General features: G+C 44.8%; 1 protein-coding gene across 3 annotated transcripts in view; it reads left to right on the top strand.

Moving 5' to 3' along the window:
• Positions 1–23,710, top strand: part of NPHP1 (nephrocystin 1) — a 65,663-nt gene extending 41,953 nt beyond the window's left edge. The window contains exons 12-20 of one of the 3 annotated variants that reach the window (XM_037807657.1): positions 4,739–4,813; positions 6,389–6,499; positions 7,626–7,708; positions 10,694–10,770; positions 11,625–11,724; positions 18,643–18,755; positions 20,404–20,477; positions 21,804–21,848; positions 23,235–23,710. In XM_037807657.1, coding sequence (XP_037663585.1) covers positions 4,739–4,813; positions 6,389–6,499; positions 7,626–7,708; positions 10,694–10,770; positions 11,625–11,724; positions 18,643–18,755; positions 20,404–20,477; positions 21,804–21,848; positions 23,235–23,507 — 951 coding nt within the window. In that variant the 3' untranslated portion in view covers positions 23,508–23,710. Of the gene's footprint in view, positions 1–4,738; positions 4,814–6,388; positions 6,500–7,625; positions 7,709–10,693; positions 10,771–11,624; positions 11,725–18,642; positions 18,756–20,403; positions 20,482–21,803; positions 21,849–23,234 lie in introns of all 3 variants that reach the window. The other 2 variants (XM_037807656.1, XM_037807658.1) reach the window with 2 other exon arrangements.
• The last annotated feature ends 2,773 nt before the right edge of the window (positions 23,711–26,483 follow it).

The raw sequence follows: 26,483 nt of genomic DNA, 5'->3' as shown, positions 1-26,483 counted from the left end.
TGGGACTGTATAATGGTTCAGCCATTCTGGAAGTCAGTCTGGCAGTTCCTTAGAAAACTAGATATAGAGCTACCATTCGATCCAGCGATTGCACTTCTCGGTATATACCCGGAAGATCGGAAAGCAGTGACACGAACAGATATCTGCACGCCAATGTTCATAGCAGCATTATTCACAATTGCCAAGAGATGGAAACAACCCAAATGTCCTTCAACAGATGAGTGGATAAATAAAATGTGGTATATACACACGATGGAATACTACGCGGCAGTAAGAAGGAACGATCTGGTGAAACATATGACAACATGGATGAACCTTGAAGACATAATGCTGAGTGAAATAAGCCAGGCACAAAAAGAGAAATATTATATGCTACCACTAATGTGAACTTTGAAAAATGTAAAACAAATGGTTTATAATGTAGAATGTAGGGGAACTAGCAGTAGAGAGCAATTAAGGAAGGGGGAACAATAATCCAAGAAGAACAGATAAGCTATTTAACGTTCTGGGGATGCCCAGAAATGACTATGGTCTGTTAATTTCTGATGGATGTAGTAGGAACAAGTTCACTGAAATGTTGCTATATTATGTAACTTTCTTGGGGTAAAGTAGGAACATGTTGGAAGTTAAGCAGTTATCTTAGGTTAGTTGTCTTTTTCTTACTCCCTTGTTATGGTCTCTTTGAAATGTTCTTTTATTGTATGTTTGTTTTCTTTTTAACTTTTTTTTTCATACAGTTGATTTAAAAAAGAAGGGAAAGTTAAAAAAAAAAAAAAAGAAAGAAAAAAGACAAACAAGGAAAAAAATAAAAAAGATGTAGTGCCCCCTTGAGGAGCCTGTGGAGAATGCAGGGGTATTCGCCTATCCCACCTCCATGGTTGCTAACATGACCACAGACATAGGGGACTGGTGGTTTGATGGGTTGAGCCCTCTACCATAAGTTTTACCCTTGGGAAGACGGTTGCTGCAAAGGAGAGGCTACGCCTCCCTATATTTGTGCCTAAGAGTCTCCTCCTGAATGCCTCTTTGTTGCTCAGATGTGGCCCTCTCTCTCTGGCTAAGCCAACTTGAAAGGTGAAATCACTGCCCTCCCCCCTACGTGGGACCAGACACCCAGGGGAGTGAATCTCCCTGGCAACGTGGAATATGACTCCCGGGGAGGAATGTAGACCCGGCATCGTGGGACGGAGAACATCTTCTTGATCAAAAGGGGGATGTGAAAGGAAATGAAATAAGCTTCAGTGGCAGAGAGATTCCAAAACGAGCCGAGAGATCACTCTGGTGGGCACTCTTACGCACACTTTAGACAACCCTTTTTAGGTTCTAAAGAATTGGGGTAGCTGGTGGTGGATACCTGAAACTATCAAACTACAACCCAGAACCCATGAATCTCGAAGACAGTTGTATAAAAATGTAGCTTATGAGGGGTGACAATGGGATTGGGAAAGCCATAAGGACCAAACTCCACTTTGTCTAGTTTATGGATGGATGTGTAGAAAAGGAGGGGAAGGAAACAAACAGACAAAGGTACCCAGTGTTCTTTTTTACTTCAATTGCTCTTTTTCACTCTAATTATTATTCTTGTTATTTTTGTGTGTGTGCTAATGAAGGTGTCAGGGATTGATTTAGGTGATGAATGTACAACTATGTAATGGTACTGTAAACAATCGAAAGTACAATTTGTTTTGTATGACTGCGTGGTATGTGAATATATCTCAATAAAATGATGATTAAAAAAAAAACAGAATAGGAGCATGGACATAAACAGTCGTGTTATCTTCATACGATGGAATACTACTCACCAATAAACAGGAATAAACACCCAACTCCACGGATGACTCTCAGAAGCACCATGCTGCGTGGAAGAGCCAGACCCAAAAGAGCTCCTACCGGATGAATCCATTCTGTGACATTATAGAACAGGCAAAAGGAATTAATGGTGCAAAATAGAACAGTGGTTGCCTCTGAAGGCATTGACGGGATTGACTTGGGGAGACCTTGAGGAAATCTCTGAGGGTGCTGGTGATGTTCTAACTTCAATAAGGGTTTGAGCCACACAGGCATCTTCCTTTGCCAGAACTCATCAAGTGGTACAGTTAAAATTTGTGGATTTCGTTATGAATATTGAATTTTACATCAGAAAAAACTACAAACAAATAATGAACTCCAGTTAATGATATGCATGCTAAAGTATTTAGGGAGAAGTCTACAGATGTCTACAAATTTGCAGTAGGTGAATTGAGGGATGGATAGATGATAAGGCAGGTTTAATAAAATGTCGGTGATAGAATCTAGCTGATGAGCATCTGGTGGTCACTACAAGACTCATTTAACTGCTCTGATACATTTGACACGTTTCATAAAAATAAACCACTGTCATATGTTTTTCCCTCTTAAAAATTAATTGAAAACCCTTAATTACTCATTAAAAAATAATTTAGTCACTAATTACCAATCTGTTTTGCCAACAAGAGAAAATAGAAGACAAGCCTAAATCTCACACTTAGGATCTTTAATAGAACAATGACAATTTTCCAGTTTCTGCCTATTCTTTTTCTTCTATATCTATTTTATACCCCTATGTGATTTTTTATTAGAAGTGTCAATGTTTTTAAAATTATGAACTATTTCAAACGTACAGAAACATTTGGAAAATGGCATAACAGACACCCACGGCCTTCTCACCAGGCTCTCTTGAAGCCTGCCATTTGCAAGCCGGTTTGCAATATGTACTTGTGACTTTCTTTGGAACGAATTCCTCCTCCACCCTGTCTCTTTCTTCCCTCCACAGATGTAATCACTATTCTAGATTTTGTTTTATCACCTTTATATAGCCTAATTTTTGTTTTCAAACTTTATAAAAACAGTGTCAAATGCTTGTATCCTTCTGCAATTTTCTTTATCCAAGTTGATGAATTTTGCTCTTGGTCAATAGAATAGGATGGTATTCCATTTTATGGATGTGCCACAATTTATCAGAACATATCCATCATCACTGACAGTCCTGTTGGACTTCTAGGGGACAGCACTGGCTCAAGGGGATATCACTGAGTAACACATTGAAATTATGACTTCTAAAGGTAGCAAAGCATGACGTCAAGTTGGTAATAGATTGACGTGGTTATCATTTCTAGCCTCCTCTTGCTTTTTCATTTAAAATCAACTCTATATTAATGAAATTTTTCAGTTCACAAAAGTAAAGAGGTTAGTGTAATTATCAAGATTTTATTTCACTGGTTAATCTTTCCTCAATTTTTTTCATTTTTAATGGAAGTGTAATGAAAAGCTCTGCTGTTTCATTACTCCTACATACGTCTTTACATTCATACATCTGTCGAAATAGAAACTTTTTCTCCTATGACCTCCATTATCACACCCTGCAGTAGTGTCTGTCGTTGTTTCCGATAACAGTCCGTGTTCAGATTCCCGTCTTACCTCAGGAATTCCTCTTCTAGTCAGAGGGTTGGAATCAGGTGGTGGCCTGGGCCCCAGTGCTGCACTTGGCTGCCCCGTGCCTTACGTCTCTTCTCACCTGGCAGCCCCCTCTGCCCACCTGCTATTTTCGTGCCCCGGACTTGTTGAGGGAAACCAGGTGAGCTGTCAGGGAGCACGTGCCACGCGCAGAAGGAGCACTGTCCACAGAACCTTCTGCGATCCTGGCCCTGTTCCAAGACAGCAGCCGTAACCCCGGGGGCTCCTGGGCCCTTGAGAGGTGGCCAGTGTGACCGAGGAGCTGAACTTTTAAGTGATTTAAAACTAGCATGTGGCTAGTGGCTACTCTGTTGAGGGCAGTGAATTGATTTGACCAAATATGGCATGTTCACGATCACTTTAAATTATCTTTTAAAGCGTAATTTTGGAAGGGTTATATTAAAATATTTTTATGGAAAATAAAATTAAATAATATCTATTCATTTGAGAGATGCCCATTTTTGGCCATAACTTTACAGAATTTGAACCCTTTTTCACAGAATTTTTGCTAATTTTGTAGATAGATAGATTTGGGCCTAGATCTCTTAAAGAAGAATGTAACTGTGTATCTGAGCTGTAAGCATTGTCTGTCTTAGTGACAGGATAATGACTATATATGAAACACTTCTTTGTGTAACATTTCTTAACATATCATCTTTACCTGAAATTTCACTTACTTTTTTGGTTAACCTATTTAAGGTATCAAGTATTTCACTTAATATAATTAAATTTTTTTTTCTTTATTAGAGAATTTTTGGGTTACAGAATAGTCATGCACAAAATACAGGATCCCCATACCCCACCCCATTACAAACACCTTGCATTGGTGTGGAACATTTGTTACAATTGATGATAGCACATTTTAATAATTGTAAAATTAAGTAAAGTCCATGGTTTAACTTAGGGTTCACTGTTTAGGTAGTGTACTTCCATGGATTTTTAGAAATATTTTTATTCTGTTACCATATATACAATCTAACATTTCTCCTTAAAATATTTTTTTGTTAATGGCAAGTGTCCAACTCTGGATTTATTTCATCAGTTCCTTCATTGTTTTATTAAGTGTTGTAACACTTATTTTTGTTAATTATTATTAAGTCATGCATACTTGATTTAAAAAGAAAAACACATTATGGAATTGCACAAAGTAAAAAGTGGAAGCCCCTCCCCATGCGCGCCAGTCCTCGCAGCCTGATAACTGGCCTTTGGAAGGTCAGCATCCGGAAGCACTTTCCACACAGTCTCACCTGGGAAATTCTCATTTCAGGTTCTGAGCAACATCCACGTGGTCAGGGCCACATGGCAGCCCAAGAAGCCCAGGACGTGGACCTTCTCCCCCCAGGTGGGCCCCACTGAGCGAATGGAATGAAAATGAGCTGCTTTACCTGCTGTCAAACAGGAAGCATGTATTCCTGAAATAACATATTTGCAATTAGCACAGTGTATGTGGAGTCAGGTTTGTATTTTTAGATTCTTCATGTTCTCTAAGGACTTTAATAGAAATTCTTCATGTTTCTGACTTGGCAAGTTATAATTCCTATGAATCATCTCATTCATTGGACTTTAGGGTTTAATTATTGAAAACGTCCATTTGATGAAAAATAAAAATCAAAAGATAAAATTTAGGAAAGGAGTATTTTTTTTTAAATGGAATCCTCATCTGTGCTGCTGAGAGCTGTGCTTTCCTGTGATGAAATCAAGTGACGCCTGGGCCTGGTAGCTTGGACCCAGGTTCTGTCAGGACTGGCGTGAGTTGGTGGCCACTGAGCTGGTGTCCTACAGATGCCGGCTTGCTGCAGTGATGATGAAGATGTCGTTAAGCTCCTTTTATACTGTTACTTGTCTGTAGTTTACTTCTCTTTTTCGCTCCCTCCGAAGTTGCTCTGCGTTAGTACTCATTTCCCTCCTGCGTCCCTTGGGTGCCCCCTTGCCTGGCCTCCGCCTCTGGCTGCATCGGCAGGTCTCGGAGCACCGCGTGCTCAGGGAGGGCCTGGGTGTGCATGTGCCCGCACTCGTGTACGGTGCCAGCCCTGAGGGTCCGTGGTCCTTCACAGTCCTGGCATTGCGGCTCCGTGTGTCCAGGGTTCGGGTGGAGCTTTGTCCTCTTCTCCCGGGATGTAAAGACGAGCCGTTGGTGGGGTGGGGAGTGGATGAACAATGCGCGGGCCTCTCTGTTGAATAGATCAGGCAGCTCTTACTGGGAGGGAAGAAGAAGCACGTGCGTGTTTCCTGGTGACTGTGCCCACCCGTGGGGCTCCTACCAGGCGAATGTTGCCGCCTTTGATTCTGGGCACTGCCTTGCAGGGTGGGAGTGGGGCAGGATCCGGTGGTCAAGGGGCTCCCGGGGCTGTGGGAGCCCAGAGGAGGGAGGAGTGAACTCGGGCCCTTGGGCTCAGGGAAGCGCTGTAGAAGAGAAAGCATGGATGGGCTTGTGCAGGCGAGGCAGGCTGACACGGCTGTCCCTGCAGAGGGGCTGGAATGAGCAAACGGGCAGGCAGGGGACGTTTACCTGGCGCTTCCGGAGGGCTGCACAGGCGTGTGTGCCCGGCCTCACTTTTGTTCTGGTTACGAAGAACAGTGCTTAGCGTATATGTTTTACTGTAAATGCAGACTAGTTTTTGCAGTACTTCTGGGGACCTAGGCATTCAGTCCTTTTTTTACATCATCCTCTCCTCTAACAGAAGAGGAAATAAAGGTGCGGGTATTTCCCCTCAAAAGAGACGTTACGTTTTTTTATTTGAAATTATTGGTATAACTGAGAACAAATGTGGAACCTCTCAATCCATTTGCTTTTCGTTTCCTTTAAAAGACTTACATTATGTGGCACAAGGCATAAATACCATTTACAGAAGAGTAGGATTGACACTCCCTTGCAATTTTTATTTTTATTGTAACTTTAGTTTCTTTCCTATTCCAGGTTACTGGCATCTTGCCATGCTTGCTTGATGGTGATTGTTTTGTCAGATCCAATTCTTCATCACCAGATCTTGGAATACTCTTTGAACTTGGAATTTCTTATATTCGCAATGTATGTCAGTAGAAAGATAACGTTTTCTAATGTATCAATTAAGAGGGAAGGGTATGTGTGTGTGTGTGGTGACCTATGTATAAAGGGATGTTTTAAACAAATTGTGTATTTATAAATAAAATAATTGCTATTTATTGTGAAACGAACTTACTCCCTTGCGGAATGAGAATGACAGTGATTCTAATTTTATACATAGTGCTGCTTCTTCAGTAGCATTTAAAATAAAGGGTATTTGTTAACATTTATAGCTTGTGCACCCTAAAGTGCTTTTAAAAATGAAGATTCAGAAAGGACAAGACTTTGCAGAAAGTGGTAAATGCAGCTCAGTGAGATCCCAGCACTCATCTCACCTCCATCCTGGGGGAGCAGAGCGAACTTAGGGCTCTGGATAAGGGGCCTGGTCGAGTGGCCATTTTCATAAAGGAGCAGAGTGAAGTTGACCTTGTAACCGAGGGCTCTGGGTAAGGGGCCTGGTTGAGTTCATTTTCATGAAGGAGCAGAGTGGACTGGGATTAACTTGTGTCACCAGCAGGTGCAGGTCTGTACTGGGAATTGGCTCCACATTCTCATAACAGCTTAGGAGCTGGCTTGTATCCTTGACCTCAGGGTAACCCGGAGAGCCGAGAGCTAGAGAAGGGTACTGCATGGTCCTTTCCTTTATTCAAGGAAATGCATCCTGCCCAGCTGCCGGCAGGTGGGACAGGGACAGGAGCAGCTCCTGCAGGCGAGCCCACTCGCCTCTGATAATGGACGCTGGGTAAAAGTTCCAGACAAAAAGACCCTTGAATGATTTCTGTGTTTGATGTCTCAAGAAACAGCCTCATCATCTCATGTAGTATTGATATAATTTGAGATATTCCGTGAAATGGTTATGTGACTCAAGAGTGGCAGCAGTTGCCACATCATCACATTTAAGTGATTTTCAACAGCAATTTCGACAAAAGAGGATTTTCACTTTACATACTGCCTTTAACACCTGACTCCACTGCTCTTATCTTAATTTCCTGTGAGAAATGTTTTCATTTTGAAGGCGAATACTGATTTTGTTGTTTTAAAAGGGTTTGGTATGTACTTATGATTGGACTAGCTTGGATATTAAGTTTCGTGTCCTGGTTTTGTTTCCTAGTCAACTGGCGAAAGAGGAGAGTTGAGTTGTGGCTGGGTGTTTCTTAGACTTTTTGATGACAGCGGAGTTCCTATTCCAGCAAAGTAAGTTGGCTGTGCATTACTTCCAAGTGAATAATTGTGTGGATGTTCATTTTTGAGAATCGAGGAATCTCAGGTTTTCAGAGTGTAAGTTCTATTAGCATTTCAATAACCTTTTGGTTTTAATTTTAACCTTGGTGTTAATATTCTTTAAGGTAGTCTAGGAACACCGCATGCATCATCATTACTTTTGAAGTGAGTTTCTTGTACACAGAACATAGTTGGTTCAGGTTTTTTTAATCTACTCTGCCAATCTCAGGTTTTTTGTTTGTGTTTTCAGGCCATTTATATTTAATGTAATTATTGATATGATAGGGCTTACATCTGCCATTTTAGTTTTTGTTTCGTTTGTATTCTGTCTTCTTATTTCTTTGTCTTATTTTTCCTACTTCCTGCGCATTACTTAAATATTTTCTTTTTGTAGAATTCCATTTGGATGTATAGTATCTCTTCGTATAACTTTCTAAGTTGTTACTCTAAGTATTACATTTTATATATATGAAATTTATCACAGTCTACTTGTTTTGACAGTCTACCAGTTCAAGTGAAATGATATTTTACCACCCTTCACATCCCTTTGCCCTTCCTCATTTATAATTGTCTTAAATATTTTTTCTACATACATTGAGAACCACATCAGACAGTATTATGATTTTTGCTTCAACTGTCAAACATGATTTAGGAAACGTAAGAGAAAATCTATTGTGTTTACCCATATTTTTACTTTTTCTGTTGTTCTTTTTTCCTTCCGGATTTTCCAAAGTATATTCTTTTAGCATTTCCTTTTTCCCCAAGATCTTCCTTTAGCCAGTCTTTTAGGCTAGGTCTGCTGGCAATGAATTCTCTTAGTTTTCCTTTATCTGAGAATGTCTTAATTTCTTCTTCATTCCTGAAGGATATTTTCAGTGAATATAGAATTCTGGGTTGACAGTTCTTTACTTTCAGCATTTGAAAAATGGTGTGCTACTTCCTTCTAGCCTCATGGTTTCTGAAAACACAGCTAGTTAAAAAAAAAAAAAAAAAAAAAAAAGAAGGGATAGAGAGAGTTCCAGTTTGCTAATGCTGCCATGTTGCAAAATACCAGAAATGGATTGGCTTTTATAAAGGGGGTTTTATTTGGTTACAGAATTACAGTCCTAAAGCCATAGAAGTGTCCACGCTAAGGCATCAATGATAGGGGACCTTCACTGAAGAATGGCCAAACACATCTGGAACACCTCTGTCAGCTGCAAAGGCACGTGGCTGGCATCTTCTTCCTTTCCTGCCAGGTTATGTTTCAAAGGACGTTCTCCAAAATGTTGCTCTTGGGGCATTTTGTCCTCTCTTAGCTTCTTCAGATCCTGTGCATCTAAGCATGGGGTCCTCTCTTAGCTTCTCCAGAGCAAACTCTGGGCTAGCATTTCCAGACGTCTCCAAGCATCTCCAGGTGTCAGTGTCAGTGTCAGTTCTTAGCTTTTCTCCCTGTCAGCTGTTCTGAGCTCCTTCTGTTTGTGAGCTCTTTATAGGACTCCAGTGATTAAACCAAGACCCACTTGATTTACATTGAGTCACATCTCCATGGAGACACTCAATCAGAGGATTCCAACCTAATCAGTAGTAATACATTTGGCCCCAGAATATTGCATTAAAGAGTATGGCTTTTGAGGGGAAATGATATATCCAAACTGGCACAGAGAGGAAGGAGTTAAATAGAAAGAGCTAACACTGGAATTCAAGCTAAGACCCTTTACCTCTGCTGCAAGCTTCCTTTCAATTCCCAGCATAAATGATGTTGGAGGCTCGTTTCCACCCAATGGGACAAAACTCTTGGCTGCTTCTGTGGCCTTCTCAGACACCTCCCCATTGCAGAGGTAGAGTCACCCCGTTACAGCCCGTGGAGGGGGCAAGTCTAGGCTTCCTGCCAGGACTTTGCTGCCGGGAATCTGGGTGGAGCCGTAATTTTTTTCTGTAGTATTTGGCTTGGGTAGACCAGTTATTGTCTAAAAGTTTTTTTTCTTTCTAGGCTGCTCCTGTCCTGGCCCTTTGGCTAGAGAGAGTGGGCTTTGTTTATTTTTTTCTGCTCTCATTGGCGTCTCTGAGTTCCTGGCTTCTTCAGCTCCAAGTTGGGGGCTTGTGAGGCAAATAGAAAATCCGGAGAACTCAGTGCTGTGTTGTTCCCTGGGTGGTGTGCCTCCTTCTGTCACCCTTCTGTGTCTTATGTTTCTGGTGGTTTGTGTGTGTGTGTATGTATGTGGGTGCTGTGTGTGTGTGTGTGGGTATGTGTGTGTGTAAAATGCCCAGGGATTTTAGTTACGTTTAGTGGGAGAAATAAGGAAAAGTACCTCTACTCCATCTTTCCAGAAGTGAAAGTCATAGCTGTTTTTATAAATGAGATAGGGCTATATATAAATAAGAAGGATCTCCAAAGTAGAATATTATATGAAAAGAACAATTTGCGGAATAGTGTGACTACTTTTGTTAAGAAAAATTGTGTGGGTTTGGGTGGGTGGGCCTGTGCAAACTGTTCCCAGAGGTCACCTCTGAGGAGCAGAAGTGGGGAAGTGGGCAGTGGGATTTCAGAGCCTTTTACCTTTTACTTTCCATGTTTAGACATTAGGTAACTTTAAAAAAGAAAAAAAGCTTATGTTAGTTTTGGAATTTAAACTGTGTTTATTTGCAGTTACATGGAAAAAGATACATCAGGATACTCACTAAATTAGGGGAGAAGGAATGAGGAGAGATTTTTTGCTTTTTACTAATATTTCTATGCCACTCAAATTTTTTACAACAATCTACATGTTACTTTTATAAATTAAAAGTAATGTAAATTCATAATGGCTTTATTTTAAATGATGATTCAAAATATTTGAAAATACGTCGTGGAGGGACTAGTGAGGCACAAATGAAAAGTCTGTGAATGCATCTGTGCCAGAAAATGTCTTACTGCCGATTCCAGGGTTTATCAAATGTCCACAGCCTGCATCCATCATGTCCGTTCCTCTTTTACAGAACTTACGAGCTCGTCCTGAATGGCGGCACCCCTTATGAGAAGGGTGTTGAAGTGGACCCTTCCGTGAACCGAAGAGGTACAGCTCTTGGGCATTGCCTTCCTTTCCTTAAATAGTAAACAAATAGAAGATGTATTGGAGGTGGCTGTATTCTAATAGGTATAGCATTTTTCACTTGAATTCTGATTTTAAAACATATGTTATTTGATATTAAAATCCTAATCCTTTTCATCTAAGTGTTTATTTTTTGGTAGCTCATCTGAGACTCTCATGAAGCATGAGGACCCTGCATTCATTCCTTTTCAGTGACCCTTGGGCCAGCCCTTGTGACCACTACAGAATTAATCAAATAGACTCATTGAGAGATTGCCATTGCTAGTTCGAAGGGTGTAGGCATTTGAAATTGTGAAAACACATGCCAAGTTGCCCTCCAGAAATATTGAGCGTCTTCTAATGCACTCATTGACCAGGCTGTGTGCTAAACAGTGGAAAATGGGGAATGAGATGGATACGGGCCTGGCCTCATGGAGCCCAGAGCCTGGTAGAGTATAACTGCCTTGGTCTCTTCCTGGACATTCCCATCCTTGTTCCCCCATTTAGGACACATGCTGCTGTCCTCCTCCTTGGGGCCCGAATGCAGCAGTTTCACCTGGATTAAGCTCCCTTTGTTTATTCCTTTGTAACCTGGCAGCAGGATGCTGTCAGAGCATCTGACCTAGTGGTGGCTCTGGTCCAGTCGGGCCTTGAGGAGGTCACTAGGCCTCACAGCGCATCTTAGCTTATCCTCAGCTTTTCTGGGGTATTTGGGGCTCCTGCCTTTTGTACAGTTCAACATTACTGTGTGGTATGTGTTCTTAAAATATTTTGTTATCTTATAGTCACTGACCCTGACACTTAAAGTTTTGAGGTTTATTTTTCATTTTCTTTTAAAGCACATGGCAGCGTTTTCCATCAGATGATGGCAATGAGAAGGCAGCCGCAACTTCTAGTAAAACTGAGGTCTTTAAACCAAAGGTCAAGAAACATGCTAAGGTTGGTACCTGCTTTTACCTGTCCAGTGAATGCTAAATTGTTCAGCATTTGTTGACCATGTCTGCTTTTGGCTTCTTCTCTGGCTTGGTCATCTTTTGTCAGTTCTTATTTTCTTCATTAATTCTTCTGCCAAAGATCCGTAGGGGAATGAAATAGAAATAAAGCTCAGGTTAGCTTACTTTCCACTTCCTACGTAGCTCAAATGATAGATTTAGTCAGAACTAATATGGAAAAATTTGGCTAAATGGGGCTAAGTGATCCTCAGTCCTTACCCTCAGGGAGCCTTTTTTTATGTCCAGTTTATTAATGTATAATTAACATACAGTTTACGGATCTTTGAGTGTTGATGAATGTATACAAAATGTAACTCCCACCATAAGCAAAATGGAGAATATTTCCATTACCCTAAAAATTACCTCATGCCCCCAGTCTCGGGCAGCCACTCTTCTGGTTTCTTTCCCAATAGTGTTGCCTTTCTAGAATGTTACATGAATGGAATCATATGGTGTGTAGCCTCTGGAGTCTGGCTTTTTTTTTTGCATGGCAGAAGGTGTTTCAGATTCATCTATGTTGTTGCATGTATTACTGGTTTCTTCATTTTATTCTAAACAGTGTTCCATTTGATGGATATACCACAATTTGTTTATCCGTTCACCACTTGATGGACATTTGGGGTGTTTCTAGTTTTGAACAATGATGCATAAAGCCAATTTAGATATTTGCATGCAAGTGTTTTTGTGGACATATGCTTCATTTCTCATGGGTACAAATACCCAGGAATGGGATTACTGGGTCATATGATAAGTGTTTGTTTAACTTTATAAAAAAATGCCAAACTGTTTTCCAAAATGACTGTACCATATTACACTCTTACCAGCAATGTATGAGGTTCCAGTTGTTCCGTTTCCTTGTGAGACATTTGCTATTGGCCATTTTTTCTGTTTTAGCCACTCTGATAACTGAGTAGTGGTATCTCATGGTGATTTTAACATGCTCTTCCTCAGGGAGCCTTTACTCTAGTAGAATCACAGATGCTTCGATTTCTAACACTTTGGACAGGTCATTTCGCCATCTCTCCAGGGCCTCAGTGTTCACATCTGTAAAACAGGCACAGTAATAATCTCACTCATACAGAGCCGTAATGAGGCTTAAATGAAAAGAAAGCATGTAAACACTTAGCTAGTGTTCATAGCACCTGGCACACAGTAAGACAGTAAATGTTAGCATAATTATATTATTACTACTACAGTTATTATTGGTGTATATAAAAATAATGCCAGGTAGATGTTGCTATGTGTCCAAATAAAATGTCTGCGTAGACATGTGCTTTGTAGCTGGTGAGATCGGGGGAATCGGAAATCAGTTATGAAGGATGGGGGGATGTGCCCATGTGAAGATGGGGAAGAAAGTAGCTTTCCATCAGAGAGCACCCAAAGGACGGTACGGAGGAGACGAGATGTGTGAGAACAAGACTGATCTGGAAGCACCAGAACTGCTCAGGGCTTACGGATCATCAAGAAGCAGGGGAATAAATGAAGGTTTGCCATGCCCCCCACTTTTGTTTATTAGAGAAGTTATAGGTTTACAGAAAAATCATGCAGAAAGTACAATGTTCCCATAATCCACCACCCACCCACCCACCCACCCCACACACACACACAGTTTTCTGTTAGTAAACACCCTGCATTAGTGTGGTATCTTTGTAACAATTGACGAAACAATGTTATTATAATTATACTGTTATCTGTAGTCCATAGTCTACAATAGAGTTTGTTTGTGTTGTACAGTCCTATGGTTGGTTTTTTTGTAAATTTTTATTCGTTACATATACAAAACCTAAAGTTTCCCCTTTTAACCATATTCATATACATAGAGATATATATAACTCAGTGGTGCTAATTACAGTCACAATGTCATGCTGCCATCACCACTATTCATTACCAAACTTACCAGATATAAAATTCTTGGTTGGTAATAATTTTCTTTTAGTAACTCAAAATATTTCATCCCCTTGCCTTTTCGCTTCCATGGTTTTTGATGAAAAATACGCATTTAATCTTATTGGGGCTCTGTTGTACATAATACATTGTTTTTCTCTTGCAGATTTCAGGACTTTCTCCTTGTTCTTGGCATGTGCCAGTTTGATTACTGTGTGTCTAGGTGTAGTTCTCTTTGAATTTATCCAATTTGGTGTTTGTTGAGCTTCTTGTCTTTTGTTAAAATTGGGAAATTCTCTGCCATTATTTCTTTGACTGTTCTTTCTGCCCTCCTCTTTCTTCCACTTCTAGAGTGGTCTCATAATGCATATGTTGGTACTTTTGACGGTGTTCCACAGACCTCAGATTCTGTTTCCTTTTTTTTTTTTCATTCTTTTTCTTTCGGTTCTTCAACTGATCATTTCAATCGTCTTGTCTTCATGTTCACTGATTCTTTCTTCTGCCAGCTCCAATCTGCTGTTGAAACCCCCTAGGGAATTTTTTGTTTCAGTTATTGTGGTCTTCAACTCCAGTGTTTCTGTTTGGTTACTTTTTAAAGTTGATATCTCTTTATTGAGACTCTCATATTGTTCGTTCATTGTTTTCCTGATATCCTTTAGTTCTCTTTCTGTTTTCCTTTACCTCCTTGAGCATATTGAGAATCATTTTTTTCAGGTCTTTGTCTGGTATGTCCAAAGTCTGGTCATCTTTCTTGATGGTTTCTGGATTTTTATCTTTTTCCTTTGAATGGTTCCTATTTCTTTGTCTTTCTTGCTATCTTTTGTTGCACACTGTACTCTTAAATATTTTAAAGTGTTAACTCAGGGATTTATTCCTTGAACTGTCTGTTCCATAAGTTTGTATCCAGCTAGTAATTTGACATAGATGTCTTTCAGTGCTGGGAGCTAATGATAACAAACCAACCAAAGCAAAAATCACCTTTTACAGTTTGCAGATTGGCTGTGCATTGGCTGGTTTTCTCCTTCAGAGTTTCGTGCTTTTATCATCATCAGCCTGAGGCCAGAGTGCAGAGCAGGGTCCTCTCTGTCTTTTCTGAGGACAAGCTTCCTGGGGGCCTTTAGGACTCCCCTGTTTGTGGGAATCTGAACACCCCTGTACTCTCTGTGAAACAGACTTTCTCCCCGTCCTGTGCTCTGCTGTGGGACTCCAAGCAGGTGATCCTTTGCCCAGGGCTGTTTTGACTTAATTGTTTCTTGTACTGCTTTAGTTGTCAATGAGCTGTTTCTCCCTCAGAGTATCTTCTGGGAGAGCAAGCTGGAGAGTGTGTCCTGGTTCAGTCCTTCAAGCTGCCACCTGATAGAGTGGCACCGACACACAGGCACCCCAGTGTACATCTGGGGTGACTGGTCCCTCTAGAACAGGGACAGGGACATACAAGGGAAGCCGAGCCTGGCTCCACACTGGCAGAGTGGGGCAGGGGGTGGGGTGGGTGGGCCAGCAAGGGCTCCCTAAGCTTCTCCTCCTGCTTTTAAAGCTGCATTTTCTCCACAGCACTTGCCCAGGTAATGCAGCCCTTTAAACCTTTTCCAGAGTTCTGAGGAAGTTGGCTCTGCCAGTGATCGCTTGCTGTGTGCCGAGTCTGGGGGCAGCAGCCCCCTGCTGCATCTTGGACAGCACCCTGGCCCGCCTCTGTGTGTGGTCACCTTCCTCCTGGTAGATGACGCCCTTGCTGTAGATGACCCTGTTTCTTCTCCGGTACTGTAATTGTAGCGTTGACAGTTACATCTTTAACCAACCATTAAGCATTTGTTCATAGGTATTATTCATTCCTTCAACTTTTCTTCCCCCCTGCAGGTTCATAAAGCCTGTAACATTCCTTTCTGGGCAATCTTGCCCTGGAAAAATATAATTTTTCAAGATTTAAAAAAAAAAACATAGAGCAGTCATTGTAAAAGAATGGCTGGGGTCTCTTATGGCTTCTCCCTCCTCCTCCTCCTCGTTCCCCTCCTCTCCTGGCACAGACCCTGCCAGAGCCCCAGTGCTCTCCCAAGTGTGTTCTTCCAGCACAGCTCTAGCTAGTGTTTCTCTGGCCCAATACCGTTCTCCAAGGCTTTCTGTGCGATTGAGAGCAAGTCTGACGGGGCGGTGCAGAGGCCGGGAAGGCAGGGCCGCTCTTCCGGAAGCAGGGGACTCTCTTGGAACACGTGGCTCCCAGAGAGGGGCACCAGCCTGTCTTCGGGCCTCAGGAGCAAGCGCCTGGGGGTGTCTGGAACTGTGCTGGAGTGAGGGCTTCCCCAGGGTGGAAGGGCGAACATCTCAGCGCGCTGCCCTGCCTCCCGCAGTCCCGGGGTGCCTCCTCCCACCCCTCCTCTTCCCGGAGCCCACCAGAGGGGCATGTGTGCCGTCCTGGGCCGCCGCTCCACTCCACGTGACGCTGACCTTGCTCCTGGTGGTGTCGAGGGCAGCTCAGGGCACCTGCTAGCACTGCCCGAGGGCCTTGCTGCCCGGCCGCGGGGCGAGGCTGGACACCGGCCTGGGCACCTTGGGGCAGCAGTGCCCTGTGCCTGCGCTCCCTGAGGAGGGGCTGTAGCGGGGTCAGCCCCCCGCAGCATCCCTGGCCCCTGACTGTCGCCCTGGGGCTGCGGGAGGCCTGGCAGAGGCACCGGCAGCCTCCCTCCTCCCTTCTTTCGGAGGTGCACCCCACCCTCCTTTGCTCGAGAACCTCACCTTTGTTTAGCCGAAGCTCTGCTCAGAGGAGAAGGGAGAGGGGCTCTTTCCCTCCGGCCAAGGGGCAGACGACAGTGGGGGCAGGGCCAGGGCAGGGGCCCCCCAGAGTTCGTGTCATTGCCTGCTCACACCCACCTCCCTTGCCAGGTGGCTTTATCCTGCCCTCGCAGCGCCAGCACTTACGTGCTGTATCCTTGGGTGCCTGCAGCTCCCGTGGAGATGTGCCAGCGGGTCCGTCTAGAACCACGTCCACTAAAGAAGGGCGTCCACGTGCCAGCTGTGGAGCGCAGCCTCGCTTTCCCGAGACCCGTTACCATGGCAGCCCTCCCGGTTTCAACAAGACTCAGTTTCAGTAAGACTTGCCTGTCTGACCCTGAAGCCGCTTTCCCAGGGGGCATCCCTGGCTGGGTTGGGGCCGCGGGCAGCATCTAGGCCCCGTGGGGGAAGGCCTGGGCGCAGCTCTCGGGCCCGAGCACTGGTTCTGGAGGCCAAGCCCAGAGCGTGTGCTTCGCTGTGAATCTGCTCGGTTCCTTTGCCTCTGCGGCATCCCACCTTTTCTCGTTTACTTCCCCTTTATCGTTGCTGGAATTCAGTGAGGCCGCGCACCACTTGCCTGCAGCCCATTTGCTCCTTTAGTGTTGCTGCATTTCTGGCCCCAGGGTTTGCTGGTCTGCAGGGGAGGTTGGAAAGCCCTTCTCCGTAGTGTCGCTCCTTCAGCCCCTTCAGCTCCTTCAGCAGCTTCGAGCTTTTTGGTTGTCTTGGGTTTGGAAAAATCAGAGGAGTTCCCAAAGAAAATTCAGGCAAGCAGCAAGCAGCATTGCCTTGTGTTGTGGAAGGGCTGAAGGCCCCTGGTGGAGGCTGGAAGTGGTGCCTGCCCTGCTCACAGAGCAGCAGGCCTGTGAGAGAAGGGGGTGCAGAGGGGAGCGGAGGAGGGCCCCATGGCTCCCCTGGCAGAATCGGGCTGTCTCCACATGAGCCGTGGGCGTGAGCACGCAGCGAGACCCCACTCGTGGGCTGAGGACCTGGGGGCGGGATGTGGAACCGTCCTTGGGAAACGCGGCTGGCGGGGGCTCTGAGGCAGCCCAAGTGGAGAGGCCTCCCCTGTGTCCTGTCTGAATTCCAGGTCAGGGGTCAATAAGATCAGAATCGAGCAGGGTTAGAAAAAGATGACTTCTGGCTTCGTGGACCGAATGCTGTATTCGTGTGTTTCATGCTCGTTAAAGGTGTGAGTGTCAGTTGGTGAAGGCACCTGTCTTGCATCTTTGGGTGTTTAAACCTCGGACATTTATCACATTATGAAATGGAAGCTCAAGAATGACAACCAGAGTTGAGAATTTTAAAGGTCTCCTTTTTAACCTTTCTTGGTTTTCCTTAGCCCAAACGCATCTCTTTGATGGAAGACTTTGTTTGCAAGCTTTTGGAGCTTTCCTGTATGGTCATTTCTTTGTGCCTGGTGACAGAGTTCATGTGTTGCTAAAGGACATTTATAAGATGTGTGTTTAGAACAATTCAAGACATTTTCTTAAGTATCTTCTAAGGTTAACGTTTGTGCTCAATACATTCCCAGTAAGCATTTAGTATGTGTCATGTGTCAGGATTTTACATAATTCCTTTTCATGTTTCCAGAATATTGTTTTGAAATTTTAACACTGAATTTTTTTTAATTTTTGAGACCTTACCATGTAGCAGGTGCTGGCTGCACCAGTCTCTCCACTCTCAGCTCATTTCAGTCCTAGGAGCCTCTGAAACACACGTCCTGCTGCCCACCTCTGACAAAGGGGGAGACCAAAGCCCAGGAGAGTAAGCAGTTCCCCCAGGAGGCACCGCGAGGGGCAGCCAGGCCTGCCGCACCCTCCAGCTCCACCCGGTGCCCGGGATGGGACCCCGTTTCCTCGGCCTTCGCTGCGACAGGCAGGCAGCAGCCTCAGTGCTTGTAGCCGGCTCGTCCCGTTCTTTCCAAAACACGTCATCTGCGACCGTTCTTTTTTGTTGACATTTAACTCAGGCGTTGGCTGCTGACATGGAAGCCCAGGGATGTCCAGAGAGCTGAGATGGGAAGGTGTCTGCGTGACAGATGTGATCTCTGAAGCACAGCGGGGCCAACTGTGAGGGAAATGTGCCTTTAGATCGTTGAACGTTTTTCCAATAATGAAGCAGAACTTGGAGCTATTCATTTACATAAATATCAATGAAAATGACAGCGTATTCTGCATGTAGGGAGTTTTAATGAATGTCTTTCTCCCTTCTTTAATAGTCTCCTGCCGGAAACATTAGTTGGGAGCATGTGCTCCAGTCACTTGCTGGGGTTCCACCGGCAGATTCTCGGGGAAGTGCTCCTGAAAGGCAGGACGAGCGTGCCGAGTGCGGGTAAGGGTCTCTCTCGCCCACGTGCAGCGCCCCCGTGCGCCTGAGCGGATGTGCCCATGCTAGCCGGGTCTCCTGTTTCCGAGGGGCACCTGGGGTGAAGCGTTTGGACGCGCGTCCGTGCCAAACTGATCCTCGAACTCTAGCACTGTGGTCAGCTTGGCCAGTGCCAGCCAAGGCCCTCCCGTCCTTTCAGATGGGCACATCTCCACATGCCCAGCGCTGGAGGTTTAGGGTCCTAAGTTCAGATGTGCTCCGAGTTTCCCTTAACATCACCAGAGAGTCTGATGAGTTCTCCCCATGGCTTTGGTGTGTGCATCATCTTTTCAGTAAGAGTCCAAAATCATCTACGGCAGCAGGCTTTTAATGCATGAAGCTTAAAAAAAATCAATGAATTAAATTAAAAATAGGGGAATCTGGGTCATGGATGTTCAGATGTCTTATGTAGTTTTTATTCGTGCAAATGTTTGGTGTGTTTGACATTTTTCAAGGTAATATGTTAAAAAATAATTTAGGAAAATGTATTTCCCACACCTGGTTGAACTTGCTGAGCAGAATGCTTGTATTGTAAGAATTGCTGACCTCTGGGAGCCAGCGAGCAGAAGTGCAATGTGTGCCGGGTGCTATGCCAGGCTGTTTGTGCTGGGCGCTGTGCCGGGCTGGGGGCAAGGAAGGCAGGCACCCCCCTCCCTGCCCCGTGGAGCCACAGAGCCCAGGCCCGTGAGCGATTCCGTCCAAGCGCTAGAGCAAGGGTCTGAGAGCACGCACGAGGGGTCCTGGATCCATCTGTCAGTCAGGTACCCAGGAAGAGACCCGAGGGGGCAGGGGCAGAGGTTAAAGTTTGCTGCGCGGCTGGGCCCAGACAGGAGGGCGAGGGAGGTCACACCCAGGGCTTGGCAGAAAGCTGGAAAACTTCCATCAGGGAAGCCCAGAAATTCCCCAGGAATAATTGTAACTCTCAGTCTCTCCTGGTCACTGCCTGTGGAAAAGCTTCATGAATGACAGGTCTCTTTAGGAGACACGGCTTGTCAGTTGTTTCTGTCAGGAAGGAGGAGGCTTTTCTCCCTCCTGGGTCACAGGCCCACGGGAGCTGTTGCCTGCACCATTCCCTATGTCCTCCCAGTGGCCTCTTTGCCTTGGTCCTCTGCGTGCTCTCGCTGACTGTGGGGTGCATTTGTCCTGTGGCTTGTACCCCAGCTCCTGCTCCCTGGACCCTGGGGGCCCCGCATGAGACCTCAGCTGGACCAGGCTCTGCCCACTTCCTGCCCAGCCCTCCAAGAGCTGGGGCACCCCTAACTGGAGGGTTCCTTTTACCAAACCATAGTGAGAGGAGAAACAGAGATTGGGGAAGACCAGAGAAAGAGAAACAAAATCTACTTGTATTCTGTTCATAACCACTTCACCTCTTGCCTAACAGCTCCGTCTGTTCTGTACAAGACTCATTTCAGAAGTCCTTGGGGTGTGGATGTTGGGGCAGATGGTTTGGGGGACAGCTTGGAACTCTCCTGGAATGTTAAGTGTGTAGACTGTGTTGTCAGTAAGTCATTTGGTGCAATAATTTTAATCCGAACGAATGTACAGAAACATCTGTTGCAGTAGAATACGTGGAATGACGCTTGTGTAACACCCTTTCTGTTCTTTTGCATTTCAGATTTAATCAGTAACCCCGTGCTGGCCACCTTCCCCCAGCTCCTGGAGCAGCCTGACCTGATGGACGCCCTCAGGGTGGGTGGGTGCGCCCTGGACCATACCCACTGTGTCCCCGCGGTGTCTGAGCCCACCACCTCGGGGAACTTTGTCACTGCTCCGGGTTGCTTTTCCTCGAGCTGATGCCCCCCCGGCCCTGCCCGCTGGTCCGGCTGACTCAGGCCCCTCCCTCCAGTCTTGGCGTAAACATGCCCCCCACCCAGGGCTGCTTCCAGGCCTCACACCAGTGCAGCCTCTTGCCCATTGCTTATACCCTGACCTCAGATGGCCACTGATTTTGTCTTAAGGGCAAAGATTCAAAATGGTTTGTTAGCTAAATCAGCTGAACATTCAGGAGTGACTCAAGCCATGCCTATCATTTTTTAATGGTGCTTTAATAATAGTAATGGCACCAGCCTGTTTGGTAAAATGATCTGTCTCTGTTTGGGTAGCGTTTCGCCCCCAGGATATTCTTCTCACTCTCTGAAACCCACCGGTGCCACCGTCAATAGGGTGGAGGACCACAGCCCACTGGGCGGTTATCTCACACTATCAGCTATCAGCGCTCCATGACAAGGCTCACAGATGGCACAGCCTGTGCTCTCTCGGTGGGAAACTGCCCTTCGTCACACCCTTCCTTTCTTAGAGAGTCTGTTGGCATCATGTCGCCTCTACCTCAGGCCTCCCTACTAAGGAGGGTCTGATGCTTCCCCAATGCCGACAAAATCAGCTCCAGCAGGAGGCAACCTGCACGCGAGCCCCAAGCTGAGGCCCTGGGATGTGAGCGCCGAAACTTGCCACGTCCTCCGCAGGCCTGGGGTTTGCCGGAAACTGGCACTGTGATTCATACTTCTGCTGGAATAATTGAGCTGTGGGCTTTTTATTTCTTTAAAGAAGCTCTGGAGGAGCCTTGTGGGCAGATCAGAAACATTTACTTGCAAACCCTCACTTTAGTCTCCCCGCCCCAGTCATTGTCACTGCTGTGGCAGGGACGGTGTAGAGAATTGTCAGTCAGTATTTTTTGCATTCATTTTTGTCTTACCTTAAAGGCTTGCTACTACTGTGTATTTAGGTGCTTTTTGAGCCGTTTACATGGATACATTCATGTTTCACAATCATGTTTTTAAATTGTTCCAATTGACAATAATCATGGACTTCCAGGGTGGCTTTCATGGATACATCCTGCCTGTCTGCTTGTGTCTGGATTATTAGAGAGAGATTCTTGATAACAGATTCACTTCTACACCTGCACATTTTGTAAAGTGTTTTAAACTCTTTCCATAAGTGGATACTATAGAATGGAGTTGCAAAAGTGTGGCAAAGACTTGTGACTAATCTGAGTAATATAATATTTTTGCTTTGTAGAGTGCGTGGGCTGAGAAAGAAAGCACGTTAAAAAGATCAGAGAAGGTAATATGATTTTCCATGACAGACTTACCCCATGTTGCAGTGCTCAGTGTCTGCTGGCTGACCTGACGCCTCTGGGCTAAAGTAACTGTGGCCGTGATCCCTCTTAACGAAGTAAACTGTGTCATTATGTTTGCAAAGACATTCCGCCAAGGGTGTCTACTGTAGGAACCAGTTCTACGGAAAGAAACACTTGACCAAAACAGTCCTTTCATATCACTGAGTTTTATTTAATTGAGGGAAGTTTCTAAACCAAAGTCTCCCAGTTAGCTATCAAATTTCCCTTATTTTTAAAAAATTCCTTTACTTCTGAAAATCCATATCAGGTGAGGAGAAGGGACCAGCAAATCAGCCTGAGCTGTTTCATCTAGTGAAAAAAAATGCACGGTTCGTGCTTCTATTGCCAGAGACCCACAGTGATTCCCCAACAGGGCTCACAGGACTCAGCAACTCAAGCTTGGTGGGTTACAGAGGGCCAGATGGAAACATTTTGGGCTCTGTGGGCCGTGTTAGCTCTGCCACAACTACCCAGCTCTGCAGATGTGGTGCAGAGGCAGCTGCAGATAATATATAAAGACAGTGTGGCTGCATTCCTATAAAAGTCTGTTTGCAAAAGCACCTGGTGAGCTGGATTTGGCTGACTCTTGATCTAAAGTGTTAATTATCTGCAAGGAACTTGGGAGAACAAACTGAAAATGCTAAAATTTAAAAAAATAATGGTTATAGCAGTTGTGTCATTTATGCTTCCATTTGACCCGCGGCATCTACACTTGACCTTTGCTACACCTGGCCATTCTAATGCGGTTCTGGTGTGAGTGGGCCTCGGGCCAGTCCCCCCTGTGGTGGGAGGAACCCCAGACTCTGCTATGTGGAGGCCTCTCCACCCTCCGCAGCCTGTCAGCTCCAGGGGTTGCCCGAGAAGTGGACGGTGCCGTTTCCTTGTTATCTGGGGAGAGTCTGACACCCATTGAACCGAGGACTTCCTCCCAGGCGTTGCTGGAGGAGACGAGCCAGCAGAGCCTCATCCCTCGGGTCTCTTTTCCTTGGATTTCCTGCAGAACTCTTGCCCCCGTCCCTTAGAACAACGTGATGTTTCTCTCCGATGTGCTGTGATCGAATTAAGTTGGTTACAGCGGAGCTCACGTTGTATTTTAGTTATATTTACCTAGGACCTCACCCTTGTTGCTGGTCCCTTTTGTGAGATGCTCTCGGGGGAGCCGCTCGTTGCTGCCCGCGCTGCCTCTTGCTGGCTTCCACCGCGGAGGGTGCTGTCCCTGGCCGAGGGCCCGCGCAGAGCCACGCACCTGCCGCCACAGGCGCCTGGGGGGGGCGGTTAGTTGACGTCGTGACTCTACTCAACGGTGGTGTGTGTTGGTTGTGTTTCCCCAGAGAGACAGCGAGCTCCTGAAGGCCGCGTTTCTCCTGGTTTACCACGACTGCGTGTACCCCCTTCTCCACTCCACGCTCCTGCCCCCGCTCAGGTGGGCCGAGGAGGAGGCCGAGGCCACCCGATGGCGGGCGATCGCTGGCTTCCTGCAGCAGAGCCACGACAACCAGGGCGCCCTCCCCGCGCTGCTGTCGCCAGAAGGCGTCCACCACCCTTTCGACCTCTCAGAGCAGGCCTACGACTTCTTAGGCGAAGTAAGAAAGAACACGGCCTGACCCTGGCTGGCTGTGACACTCAGCTAACCATGGAATCTTCTGGAACCACAAGTAACTGTCACATTATAATTTAGGTTTTACTTTTTTTTTGTACAGCACATATTTTGTCAGAAATATTTAACCAATAATTTGAATATGTTTTTAAACAAATTTAATTTTTATAAGAAATACTGTTCTGTCTAAATTTAAAGAGAATTTTTTTTCATAAATTAAAGGTTTAAAGCTAAAGTTTTAAAGTGGCTGTATCTGTAGATTTATATAAAAGCAAGATTTTATAAAAAATTAAATTATGGTTACTCGGGAATGTGAAAAGACGACCCACAAAATGGAAGAAAATATTTGTAAATCATGTATCTGATAAGGGTCTAGTATCCAGAATATTTATGATTACTGCTGACAAATGTATTCTGTGGAGTGAAGGGAACATCAGAGTAATCTATGTATGTTCTTAGTCACTTAATTCAGTCTAGTATTTGAAAGTGACTTATCTTAATTAGGTACAAAGGGAAAAATCTAGTTTTGCCTTTTCAGATCCATGTAATAAGTGCTCATTAAAAAAACCGCCTTTCAGTCATTGAGGAATGGGGCTGGCTCACCCTCTGAAGGAACTAACGAGCTGATCAAGTTGCGAGGGGTTCTCCATGAACCCGAAAGGGTGGCCTTGTGGCTGGGGTTCCTGGAGGCCTCCCGGAGGCGAGTCCGTGTCCGCCGGACACAGTGGCCCCCACGACCCCGGGCGGCAGGCGCCCCCTCTGCTTCACTGCTGAGCAAACAGCCCAGCTGGGGTTTGGCCATTTGCCAAAGGTGAGTCAAGAGCCGCATCTAATTCCCACATCTTCAGAACTCCAGGCAAACTGTTAAGAATTTCACATGAAAAGAAAATACCAGAAGGCCATTTGAATGAGACGAAAATAGAAGGACTTTGATCTAAATAATCAGGGCATCATTTGAGGTGTCTTTTTTATGGTGGCCTGCCCTAAGAGGGTATTTTCTTTTTAGAACCATCACACTAGGGACCTCTGGGCTGTGTCTTAGTGAACTCACCCCAAACCTCGGCCCAAACTTGACTCAGGCCTCAGTCTTAGAAATTAATATGCACAAAAGTGTTCCCCACCATGATATGCTCAGTAAGAGCTTGGCCTCAGAGAAGAGGCTGCCCCGTGGCTCCAAGAGCTGGTTTCGGTGAGCCTCTTCCTGCACATTCTGGGGTGCTGTGGCCTGGACCCCATTCCTTTGCTCATCACGATGTAGCTGCCGGGGTGCCCTGCTCAGGAGGAGCCTCCCCAGCCTCCCCACTTAGGTCTTTGCTCAGCGGGAGAGGGTTCTGCCTCTTTAAATGGGGAGGGGGGGTCGGAGGGTTCTGCCTCTTTAAATGGAGGTAAGAAGTGTGGGGGGTTCTGCCTCTTTTTCTTTTTTTAATGCAGTTTTATTGCGATATATTCACATACCATACAAACCATCTCAAGTATTTAATCACTGGCTCACAGTATCATCACATAGTTGTGCATACAACCCCAAAATCAAGTTTAGAACATTTTCATTACTCCAGAAAAGAAATAAAAATAAAAGAGAAAACCCAAATCCTCTTATACCCTGTATGCCCCCATAATATTGACCCATATTCTTGGTATAGTTTATTTTTTACTGTTGATGAAAGAGTATTACAATGTTACTGTTAACTATAATCCACAGTTTGCAATAGGTACATTTTTTCCCATATACGCCTCTACTCTTAGCTCCTTGGAATAGGGTCATACATTTGTTCTAAATCAGGAAAGAACTTTTTTATAATTGTACAGTTAATCACAGACATTGTCCACCACAGGATTCACTGTGTTTATACATTCCCATGTTTTAATCTCCAGCTTTCCTTCTGGTGACATATAACTCGAAAATTTCTCCTTTCAATCACATTCACACACAATTCAGTACTGTTAATTATTATCACAATAATGTGCCACTGTCATTTCTGTCCCTTTCCCCAAATGTTTAAGTTCAACCCAGTTAAACATGCTGCACATATTCAGCAACTGCTCCCCAGTCTTTAGCCTCATTCTATATCCTGGTAACCTACACTCTATATTTTATGTCCGTGAGTTTACATATTATAATTAGTTCATATCAGTGAGATCATACAATATTTGTCTTCTTATGTCTGACTTATTTCAGTTTGCTTAATGTCCTCAAGATTCATCCGTGCTGTCACATAGCTTCAGGACTTTATTCCTTATTACTGCTGAATAATATTCCACTGTGTGTATACACCACATTTTGTTTATCCACTCATCAGTTGATGGACACTTGGGTTGTTTCCATCTCTTGGCAATTGTGAATAATGCTGCTGTGAACATCAGTGTGCAAATGCCTGTGCATGTCCCTGCTTTCAGCTCTTCTGGGTACATCCCGAGTAGCAGGATTGCTGGCTTGTAGGGCAGCTCTGTACTTAGCTTCCTGAGGAGCCACCAAACCATCCCCCACAGCGGCTGCACCATTTCACGTCCCACCAGCAGTGAACAAGTGTTCCAGTTTCTCCACGTCCTCTCCAAGTTGCCTGTTTGTTTAATACTGGTGAGATGATATCTCATTGTGGTTTTGATTTGCACTTCCCTAATAGCTAGTGAAGATGAGCATCTTTTCATGTGCTTTTTTAGCAATCTATATAAAATGTCTACTCATGTCTTCGCCATTTTTTAAGTGGGTTGTATGGTCTTTTTATTCTTGAGTTGTAGGATTTCTTTGTATATTCTGGATATCAATCCCTTTTCAGTTATGTGGTTTCCAAATATTTTCTCCCATTGAGTCAGTTGACTTTTCACCTTTTTGACAGAGTCCTTTGATTTTGTATTTGATTTTGAGGAGTTCCCATTTATCTCATTTTTCTCTTGTGCTTTGGGTGTAAAGTCTAAGAAACTACCACCAATCACTAGATCCTGAAGTTGTTTCCCTATAGTATCTTCTAAGAGCTTTATGGTACTG

This window comes from Choloepus didactylus, chromosome 17 (genome assembly GCF_015220235.1).
Source record: "Choloepus didactylus isolate mChoDid1 chromosome 17, mChoDid1.pri, whole genome shotgun sequence".
NCBI classification, from domain to species: domain Eukaryota; kingdom Metazoa; phylum Chordata; class Mammalia; order Pilosa; family Megalonychidae; genus Choloepus; species Choloepus didactylus.
This window is presented reverse-complemented; position numbering and strand designations above follow the sequence as displayed.